General features: G+C 54.1%; 1 protein-coding gene across 1 annotated transcript; it reads left to right on the plus strand.

Annotated features, from left to right (window-relative positions):
* Nucleotides 1-1,228: 1,228 nt before the first annotated feature.
* Nucleotides 1,229-5,498, plus strand: DHH (desert hedgehog signaling molecule; the record flags this gene model as incomplete). Its single annotated transcript, XM_081248138.1, has 3 exons — nt 1,229-1,531; nt 4,282-4,543; nt 4,807-5,498. The coding sequence occupies 3 exons, from the start codon at nt 1,229-1,231 to the stop codon at nt 5,430-5,432; spliced, it is 1,191 nt and encodes a 396-aa protein (XP_081104264.1). The 3' UTR covers nt 5,433-5,498.
* Nucleotides 5,499-10,884: the final 5,386 nt, after the last annotated feature.

The raw sequence follows: 10,884 nt of genomic DNA on the forward strand, positions 1-10,884 counted from the left end.
AGCTAAGATTGTGTTTAAGTTTGTGCTTAAGAACTGCTTTGTGTAGTAGGGGTGACATAATTTTAATACCATACCACAATGGATGACAGTTAATTACTGGTTCTCAAGGAAACATAGAGGTTCAGTGTCAGAACATCAGGGAAGGCTTCTTAGAGAAAGATTTCTAAATGATAGTAGATTAATGGGTGAAGTGTTGCAGGCTGAAAGCCTCTGAGATGAGGCCCGAATGGCTCCAGCAGGGGCAGAGAAAGAGAAAGATAAAGAGGTGACTAGATGGAGGGTAAAGGGAAGAGATCATTAGCCTGTTAGAGACTATGACTCTGAGTACCCACTGCCCTCCAGCAGTTTCCAATCCACAAGTTGGGTGTTTGGCAAGGATAAGAGAGGGGACAAAAGTTTGAAGTCCTAAACCAGACTATAGGTATGAAGCTCTGTTCCTGACTCTGGGGAAGCTCCCAGCAGAAGACTGCAAAGCTACCAGGGAAAATGGTCCTCTGGTATCCAGCCCTTCCAGTCTTGGTTACTGCTAAAGAGGAGAGATGGAAGTGGGGGAGGTTGGGGGAGGACCACAGAAGGGAGGCTCTGGTTGTGTGCCCAAAGGGCTTGGCTGGCCTTGGGCAGAAATTAGATCCCATAGCTCCTAGATGATAGCGGGGTACATGGCCTGCCAGGGTAGGCTTGGGGAGAGCAAAAATCCAATTCGAGTATCAGAGGAGGGTGGTTTGGTGCCACACATAGGCTTAGAGGTAGAGGGATGCTTATCCAGGCAGCCAAGGACTGTACAGCTGTTAGAATTTCCTAGGCAGGTGCCTGCCTGGTTTCCAGGGTGGAAACGAAGTGGACCAGCGGTGGCCGACTAGAGCCCCCGCCCCGGTGGTAGGGGGCGGGACGGTCCTGGGAGAAGGGCGGGGGGCGGGGCCAGGGGCCACTTAAGGCGGAGCCCCGGCGTTCTGGCAGAGCCGGAGCCTGACGGCAGAGCCCGGCAGGATTGGCACTTACCCACGACCCCCCTTCCCTGCTATGATGGCCGGTCAGTAGCAGGTTCCAGACCCCCCGGGGGTATGTAGGCAGAGCTAGCAGCAGCCAGGTGTGCTGAGCCACAAGAGCTCTAGGGCACTCTGGGGGCAGCTCTGCCTGCTGCGCTCTCTGGTGCAGGGGGAGATGCCCAACTGACGAGCGAGCTGGTGAGGACAAGAACGTTCCCTTTTGGCCCGAGTCCGCTGCATCCATGGCGCTGCCGGCCAGTCTGGTGCCCCTGTGCTGCTTGGCACTTCTGGCGCTGCCGGCCCAGAGCTGCGGGCCGGGCCGGGGGCCGGTTGGCCGGCGCCGATACGTGCGCAAGCAGCTCGTGCCGCTGCTCTACAAGCAATTTGTGCCCAGCGTGCCCGAGCGGACCCTAGGCGCCAGTGGGCAGGCCGAGGGGAGGGTGACAAGAGGCTCTGAGCGCTTCCGGGACCTGGTGCCTAACTACAACCCCGACATCATCTTCAAGGATGAGGAGAACAGTGGTGCAGACCGCTTGATGACCGAGGTAAGGAGTGCCTCTCCCCACCTGCTCGAGGGCACCGCCAATTGCTCTCCTCTGGCAGCTGGCGGAGGGGACGGGGGATGGTGTGAGCTGGACTTCATCTATAGAGACCTTGATCTCAAGGACCTACCTACACTCCTCACCCCTCACTCGCCCCCCATCCCAAAACACACACACACACACACACACACACACACACACACCCCTCTGCTGGCTGTACTGAGTGATCAGGAGGGATCCAGGGAGAGGCTGCATGGGGAGGGGGAGAAGGGACTAGTGAGAGTGAAGCTGGGAGAGACAGGGAGGGCGGGGAAAGGAGGATGGCGGCAGGCGAGACGGGAAATGGCTGAGGCGTGGACCGGGGGTCAGCTACCGAGCCAGGCAGGAAGGGCTGGGGTGAGCTGGGGGCCAGGAGCTGGCTAGGCAGCAGACAGAAAGCTCTACCCTTAGCCTGGCTCCTGACCTGATTGTGTTAAAGCTCTGTGGGCCAAAGAGACTGAAGGGGCTGGGAAAGGGGTGACCAAGGGTCAGGTCATCAGGCCATCTACCTGAGGAGGGGCTGGGCAAGAATTGTCTTTGGCGTGGGGGAGGCATCCCAGAACCAAGGTAAAGCTATTCTAGAGTCTAAACGACTGTCCTGGAGTGAAAAGTGATCTTTGATGGGAAGAACAGATGGACCCACCTGAGAATCAAAGGGTTCCTGTGTTCCTCAAACTCAGTGTAGCTCAGGGATTCCTTGGAATTAAAGGGTTAAAATGAATTCAACTACCATGTATTAAGCATCTGCTGCAGACCAGAACCTAACCAACCTAGGGTGAGGTGTGAAGGACCACCTCTGTCCTGTGATCTCAAATGTCAGAGCTGGAAGGAACTTGGAGGTCACATTCTTCCACCCCCCCACGCCCCCACCCCCGCCTCCCATTTTTACATGAGAGCTGGGCCCCAGGAGGAAAAGTGATTTAATCAAAATCTTGAAACTAATTAGTGGCATGCCTGGGACTAGAATTCAGGACTCCTGATTCTAAGTCCTATACACTTTCCATTACACCACCTAATTGTGTATGGAGTGGGGAGGTGGGGGGAGAGGGAGGGGTACGGATTTCCTCTGATTAACTGCCATAGTTTTCCAGGTTATTTTGTTAGGAAAACCTGTCCAGGGGAGAAAGAATTCCTTCTTGCTCTTGCCCTGAAGCATTCCTCCTACCCAGAGATTGGGAAGGGGATACTCCTTCCCTCCTGGCCAGGGATGGAATATCCTGGCCCTTTCCTCTGGTTTCCACCTGCAGCAGAGGGGGCAGAACAAGGAATAGGCCCAGGAGAGGCTCTGACAGGCCTGGGAACCCCCCTCGGTCCTGCTTATCTCCCACACCCTGGCTGCAAAAGGCCTCCATTGAGTTGGCTCTGCACTGGGCTGCTGCCCCCGCAGGTCAAGGCCTCAGGGCCTCCTTAGGGGACAAAACGACAAAAAGTTGGAAGGAGTTACCACTTTTCCTGTCTTCCCCCTCCCCTCCTCTCCAACCCTGCGGAGGTGTAGAAGACTCGGGAAGAAGGGCAGGGGGAAACGTCCCTCTGGCAGTTAGGAGAAAACCAAGTCCGAGGAGAGGTCAGAGCGGGGAGAAGAAAAGGAAGCTGTCCTCTCTGTGCCTCCTCCCGCGAGGTCCGTGCTGTGGTGCGCGCCAAGGTCTCCGGCTCCCAGACAGGAGCGGCCGAGATAACCGTGGTCTCACTCCCCCGGCGCAGGCTTCCAGCCGCTGCTGCTTTTCCTCCTCTCCACTCCCACCCTGCAGGGGGCCCCCCAGATCCGCGCAAGGGCTGCTCGCGTTATTCTCAGGTGTTACTCCCACGCCTTTCTGCGCTGCCTCCGGAGCAGAGACGGAGAGATGGGGGCTCTCAGGGCTGGCGGAGCCTGAGCTGGAACTGGGAGGGCTGGCCGCGCTGGGGGAGGGGACCCGGCGGGCCGGAGCTGGGATGAGGGGCGCGGCTTTCTGCCCTTTCCTCTCCCTGAGCCGGGGCGGCTGAAAAGCGCCTTTGTGGATGGAGCTGCTGAGTCCGCTTCTCCCGGCGCGTCCCCGGCCTCGGCCCGGGATTCTCGCTCGGTTAAGTCATCCGGGAGAATGGCCATTGTACTTCGCACAGCCCCCGCCACCCCAACCCTTTTTCCAGCAGCCTAGATCCCGCACGGCTCCGCTTGGGCACCTCTGTGGGGGGCACTCGCACCACGAAAGGGTTAATGCTAGGGGCTGAAAGGAGGAGGAGGAAGGAAGGAAGGAAGCGATGCCCGGTGCCAGGGAAGGCAACGAAACAAAAGATGAATCAGGCGGAGGGAGGGCAGCCGGGGCTTGGGGCGGGGGCCAGGCCAAAACAGGGGCTCCTCTCGCGGAGCCGGGCTGCTCAACCCCTCCCTGACCGAGCTTACACCCGCTCTCTCCACTCTTGCCCTCTCCCAGGTTGAACTGAGGTCCCAGAACAACTAGGGATGAGGGGCGGAAATTAAAAGTGGGGGAAAGAACTAGGTTTGGGCGCTCCCTCTCAATCTCAGTGGTGACCCCACAGTTCGCCAACGACGCTCTGGAGAGCATTGATTAGCGACTACGCCCATTCAGATTCTCACTTCCTCAGGACACTCAAAATCTGGGAGGGACTGGAGGGGTGTCGGGAAAACAAAGAAGAAGTAACCCGCCCGTCCAGGTCGCTTTAGCCCCCATGCTGGTGGTAATGGTACTGAGGAGACTGACTCCTTTATTCCCCGCCAGCGTTGTAAAGAGCGGGTGAACGCGCTGGCTATTGCGGTGATGAACATGTGGCCCGGAGTGCGCCTACGGGTGACCGAGGGCTGGGACGAGGACGGCCACCACGCTCAGGACTCACTTCACTACGAAGGACGTGCCCTGGATATCACCACGTCCGACCGCGACCGCAATAAGTATGGGTTGCTGGCGCGCCTGGCAGTGGAAGCCGGCTTCGACTGGGTCTATTACGAGTCCCGCAACCACGTCCACGTGTCTGTCAAAGCCGGTACAGTACGGGGTGGGTGGTGAGGTCTCTCCGGGAAACTGAGGGTGCGCAGCCCTGTTGCGACTCTAGGGGACCCCAAGCGGGCGTTAGTGTTGTAAACCCCGCTTCCGTTTCTGTCCAGGTTAGGACCAGATCCGTGGGAACTTGCATGTTGTTCCGGGACTGGTGAGGTCTGCGCTGGGCTTGACCCACGTCTTTGACAATCTGTACTAACATTCTGGAACTGGTCTCCATTCAATCCTCTCTCTGCTTGTCCCCTCCAGATAACTCACTGGCGGTCAGGGCAGGCGGCTGCTTTCCGGGAAATGCCACCGTGCGCCTGCGGAGCGGCGAGCGGAAGGGGCTGCGGGAACTGCACCGCGGTGACTGGGTGCTGGCGGCAGACGCGGCAGGCCGGGTGGTGCCCACGCCCGTGCTGCTCTTCCTGGACCGGGACTTGCAGCGCCGGGCCTCTTTCGTGGCTGTGGAGACCGAGCGGCCCCCGCGCAAGCTGTTGCTCACTCCCTGGCACCTGGTGTTCGCCGCTCGAGGGCCTGCGCCCGAGCCAGGCGACTTTGCACCGGTGTTCGCGCGCCGGCTGCGCGCGGGGGACTCGGTGCTGGCGCCAGGCGGGGACGCCCTTCGGCCTGCGCGCGTGGCCCGAGTGGCGCGGGAAGAAGCCGTGGGCGTGTTCGCACCGCTCACAGCGCACGGGACGCTGCTGGTCAACGATGTCCTGGCCTCGTGCTACGCGGTTCTGGAGAGTCACCAGTGGGCGCACCGCGCCTTTGCTCCTCTGCGCCTGCTGCACGCGCTGGGGGCGCTGCTTCCGGGCGGGGCCGTCCAGCCAACTGGCATGCATTGGTACTCTCGGTTCCTCTATCGCTTGGCGGAGGAGCTGCTGGACTGAGCGCTCCAGGCATAGAAACCTCTTGGCATCGGCCTAAACGGGAGTGTGCGGGCTGAGATCTGGAGATGTGGGCAGCAGACGATGCTGATTGGGAGGGAGGGAGGGATAGGGAGAAAAATGGACGCGATGGTTTAGGGGCAACCTCTAACTGAGAGGTTGGGTCCTAGGTAGGTGGGGTTGATGATGGGTACTCGTCGCCGAGGACTATTTCTCCTCTTCTTCCCCAGTGCCTCAGCCCCACCCGATTATTTTATTTTATTTTCTATTTATAAATTGTAATATAATAATCTGCTTGCCCCACCTGGCAAGATGAGGGGCTGGGGCAAGGCGTTAACAGTTATCTGACATGGAAGCCAATCTGACATCTGACATTTTCCTACAAGTGGGCTAATAAAGGGAAGGCTTCCAGGGGCTTATTGGGAAACATCTCTATTCAGATGGTGATTTACCTCCAGATTGGGGGAGGGGGGTACGGAGAAAGGGAACCATACTTTACTTCCCATTCCCCTCTCCTTCCCCAGCAGGTCGTCCCACCCTGCTTCCTCCTCTCAGAGGAGGCATCCCAATCGAAGAGCAACAGAGACCAGAAGAGTCTGCCCTTTTCTAGGCTGCTAGTTCCTTTTCCCACCCAGAGAGGACTAGCATTCTGCCCACATGTTTGCATACCGACTGCTGGAGGGACCAGGGTTACCCAAGGAACAAGAAAACCGAAAAACGTCCTTTTTCTGTTCATAGGGGCTCCAAAGGTGGCTCAGGCCACTGTGGGTACTGATACTTAAAGAATTCTGGCCCCCAATTGTTAGCCTGCAGTCCTGGTCCCTCCCTCAAGAATCACTGTAATACCTATCCTACTGTGGTGTAAGGGATCTACATGGGGCTGATTTTTTTTTTGGGGGGGGTGGGAGATGTAACTGGACCAACTGATGACTCCTGGGAATCCCTAGCTAATTCATAACTGATAGTCCCCACACACTCTTGATCAAGAGAAAGAACCTGGACAGAGGGCTAGAACCAATCCCTCCTGATGGGCTGAACCCAGATGTATGGGGGTAGAGGGGGCATAGGCTCTCCAAGCAAGGGCACATAGGAATTAAAACCTGAGCCCCCTTCCTGATCACCTGTCCTGGTTGTTTCTACTGGCTTCCTCCACCTTTCCCCTCTCCCCTATCCCATTATTTCTAGCTCTGCTTTCCTGGCCTGGGTGTTTCTGGAACCTCTGGGTCCAACGCAGCAGACATCTGGAATCCAGGCAGGCAAGTGCCCCTGAGTTAGGAATGGAAGCTCCGAGGGAGTTGGACTGCACTGGAAGGAGAGTGTCGGGGCCTGGGGGATGGTAGGGGTTGGCGGCTGTACCACCAGCAGCCCACCCTTCCCTGTAGCGGCTATGCTCTTCCTGCACAGGGTCCCTGCTATATACTGCCCTCTAGTGGCCATCAGGATCGGTTCCCTTCCTGGCCAAAGGAAAAATGCTGCGCAGAGGGTGGACTGGATTTGTGCAGAGGAGCCTTCTCCCAGGATGCAAGAGATGGTGGATGGTACTTGTTAAGCTGCCAGGGCTTAGCCATAGGTATCAGGGGCTGGCGAGGAGCCCACCTGCCTCTCATTTGGAAAGTGACACTTTTGTATCCCTTGCGCCTGGTTTAGCTCTGTGGCTCCTGGAAGCTGGAGGTATGGTTGTAGCCTGTAGTATTCCAGATTTCCATGTGCATCCAAGGTGCCCACTCACCTCCCTCACCCTGTGACACTTTGAGTCCAGTGTCTGGAGGTGAAAGCATACTTAGGGTTCCAGGTAGTGCTTGATAAAGCCGACATTTGGAAGCAGGCTAAGTTTACCTTTAGTATCTTTCCACCTCCCATTTCCCTCAGTCCACACCAGGTGCCCATTACCACCACCCTCCCCCTTTCAGAGTGATTTCAGAAACACAGTCCAAGCTGTGGACCTTTCCTTCCTAACCTGCCCTTGTCTCATATTCTGTCAGATCCTGGGGCCCTACTGTCATGTCACTCCAGGTGACGACGAATCTGATAAACGGATTAGTATTTCTCTGTTGATAGGCCTGTTTTCACTATTCTTTTCATGTAATGCATATATCTTAAAGGCCTGCTGAAAATAAGGCCTTAAACCATAAGACCATAACGGTGCTGATTCCTAGCACCTTAATATGTTGGGCAGGAGATATCTGGGGACAAGGAGAACTAATTGGTTTCCCTTAAACTACATCCTGTAGATTACTCCCCAGGCCTGAGGCTCACCTCTCACCCCCAACTTCCATCCCTCTTTATTCTTGTCCCCTTGAGGCCCTCCCAACTTCCTGAAATAAAATCCATTCCCTTCCCTCAAGCAGCAAAAAGTACCATCTCTATGAAGATGGCCAGGAAGGCATACTTACCTGGCCACACAACATCTCCAAATGCAGCACCCCTTCTCATTAACAGAATTGGCAAGGAGGATGAGGGAAAGAAAGGGCATGGCTCGGAAGTCACGCAGATCTGGAGATAATGATCCCCCCCTGACACGATTGTTGACAATATCAATGCATGTGCCCAATGTGGAATAGACACCATTGAGCTTTATATGCTCTGCACCCATTTCTCACTGCCTTTGCTGCTGTCTGCTGTCTGTCTGCTTCTGTCCTTACCACTCTACCAGATGCAGCATTATCAATGGTTCCCAGACCTTTGGGGATTGTGTTGTCCCTATAATTGTTTGATTTCATAACACTCCGTTCTTCAGAAGGTGCTGTGTGACAGATTTAGGTTTGCTTTAGAACTAAAGTATAATTAAAAGTAATCTTGTTGTGAGAATTGCAGAGCATTTTGTGATCATCCTGGCAAGACCTCTCCGCATACTGGGAAACCGGAGTGGAGAAGCAATGCTTTAAGGTTCAGGTGACCTTTTTATTGCCCAGAATGCAGATTTTTCTCCCCTTCCTTTCTTCAAGCAGGAGTTGGGCTTCCCTGGTGGCACAGTGGTTGAGAGTCCGCCTGCCGATGCAGGGGACACGGGTTCATGCCCCGGTCAGGGAAGATCCCACATGCCACGGAGCGGCTGGGCCTGTGAGCCATGGCCGCTGAGCCTGCGTGTCCGGAGCCTGTGCTCCGCAACGGGAGAGGCTACAACAGTGAGAGGCCCGCGTACCACAAAAAAAAAAAAGAAAAAGCAGGAGTTACTGAACATCTACAGTGTAGCACCGTATTAGGCACTGAAAAACACACCAAAATTAAGAAATAGCTTCTTAAAGGTATAATATTGTTAGCTGCCAAAGCAACACTGTTACTTAATCAAGATGAGTTGAACGGGTGCTAAATGTCATATTTGTACGTAGAAGGACTTGTGGAGAAAGTAGGGCCTGAATAGGATGTTGTAGCCTGTGTAAGTGGAGGAGACTAGAAAGGCCATTCCAGACAGAAGTACCAACATGAACAAGGACTTGGAATCTGGGATGAAGATGTGCAGGCTGGTTAGAGTAGGAAATTGGGAAGTGTAACTATATGTAGCTAAAATTTCCCGAGAACTTACTGCAGGCCAGGCCCTGTTTTAGCACTTTACATACTTTCTCATTTGGTCCTCACAATAACCCTATGAGATTGCATTATAGATGAGGAAAATTGGGGCAGGCATAATGAAATAAGAATGCCTTGATGGATGGGGCCACATCCTATGGGACCTTAAGCTGGTTTTGACTCTTCCTCATTCCCTTCATTGGGTCACTAGTAAGTCTAGCTTTCTGACAGTTATTTCTCTCTCATTTTCATTGGCTCTTCTTCCTCCTGCCTGGATGACTGGCTTCCTTAACCAAAGCTACCTAGCTACCAGTTAAGGAAATACAGACGTGGGTGCAGCTTTCTGGCAGTCATCCATAGCAGGTTGGTACACCAAGCCAGAAAGCATGAGAAGACTCTCAGCTCTTTTTGAATTAGAGGAGGGGAATGTTGCGCTTTGTTATGGACTGAATGCATGTGTCTCCCCCAAACTCTTATGTTGAAGCCCTCATGCCCATGTGGCTGTATTCGGAGATGGGCTCTCTAAGGAAGTAATTACGGTTAAATGACGTCATAAGAGTGGGCCTTGATCTGACAGGATTAGTGTCCTTACAAGAAGACATAGGAGAGAGCTTGCTTTCTCCCTTCACATGTGCAACCAAAGGCCATGTGAGGCCATAGTGGGAAGGCAGCCGTCTGCAGGCCAGGAAGAGAGCTCTCACCAGAAACCAAATTGGCTGGAACCTTGATCTTGGATTTTTCTAGCTTCTAAAACTATGAGAAAATAAATGTTTGATGTCTAAGCCACCCAGTCTGTGATATTTTGTTATGGCAGCTCTGGCAGAATAATATAAGCTTCCAGAAATGTTTGAAATAAGAAGAGGCCAGTGCTAAGACGGGGTCCTTAGTGAAGATAATCAACTCTGCTTGGAAAATTAGCATTTCTGACCTAGAGCCTTGAGATGTTTATCCCTGACTGTGCTTTTGTGGTCCGTGCTATATTGGAGGAAACTTTCTTCCCTGTCTGGGTAACTGAGGCAGCTGTCTATGGGAAGCAGCCTATGGCTGGTTAGGGTATTCTCCTGTGGGGGATTTTGTGGCCAATTATCACATTTAAAACTTCCTCTCCCTGTTATTGTCTCCCTGTTATTGTCTCCCTGTTATTGTCTCCCTGTTATATGTGACTTGGTTAATGATGAACATCTCCCATGAGAAAGTGCTATCTTTAATAAGGGTTTACTGAGTGCCTACTATGTGTCAAATATTGTGTTGTGCCTTGGGCATAGGACAATAAAATCAGGCATCGCTCTTACAGGTCATCTGGTGAGACAGGCATAAGTGGTTAGAAGGTTGTTGAGTGTGGTAAAGAGATGAGAAGTGGCATTTAAGCTGAGACCTGTACGATAGGTAAGAGCTGTTCAAGCCGAGGGAGCAGCATGTGCAAAGGCCTGGAGTTGGGGAGCAACAGTAAGATGAATCTGAGGAGCATCGACAAGTTCAGTATAGTGAGCCGGAGATGGGGTCGACTTTAAGGATTTTCAATCCTGTCTGGAAGTTGGAAAGCAATTGCAGGATTTGAAGCAGGTGAGGGGAAAAGTCAAACTTGCATTTTAAAAAAAAGGAAATTGCTGGGCTTTCCTGGTGGTGCAGTGGTTGGGGGTCCGCCTGCCGATGCAGGGGACATGGGTTCGTGCCCCGGTCTGGGAGGATCCCACATGCCGCGGAGCAGCTGGGCCCGTGAGCCATGGCCGCTGGGCCTGCGCGTCCGGAGCCTGTGCTCCGCATCGGGAGAGGCCGCGGCAGTGAGAGGCCCGCGTACCGAGAAGAAAAAAAAAATAAAAATAAAAATAAAAATAAAAAAAGGAAATTGCTGGGACTTCCCTGGTGGCCCAGCGGTTAGGACTCTGTGCTTCCACGCCAGAGGGCAAGGGTTCCATCCCTGGTCAGGGAACTAAGATCCCACATGCCA

Source organism: Mesoplodon bidens (assembly GCF_964165515.1).
Source record: "Mesoplodon bidens genome assembly, chromosome: 11".
NCBI lineage: Eukaryota > Metazoa > Chordata > Mammalia > Artiodactyla > Ziphiidae > Mesoplodon > Mesoplodon bidens.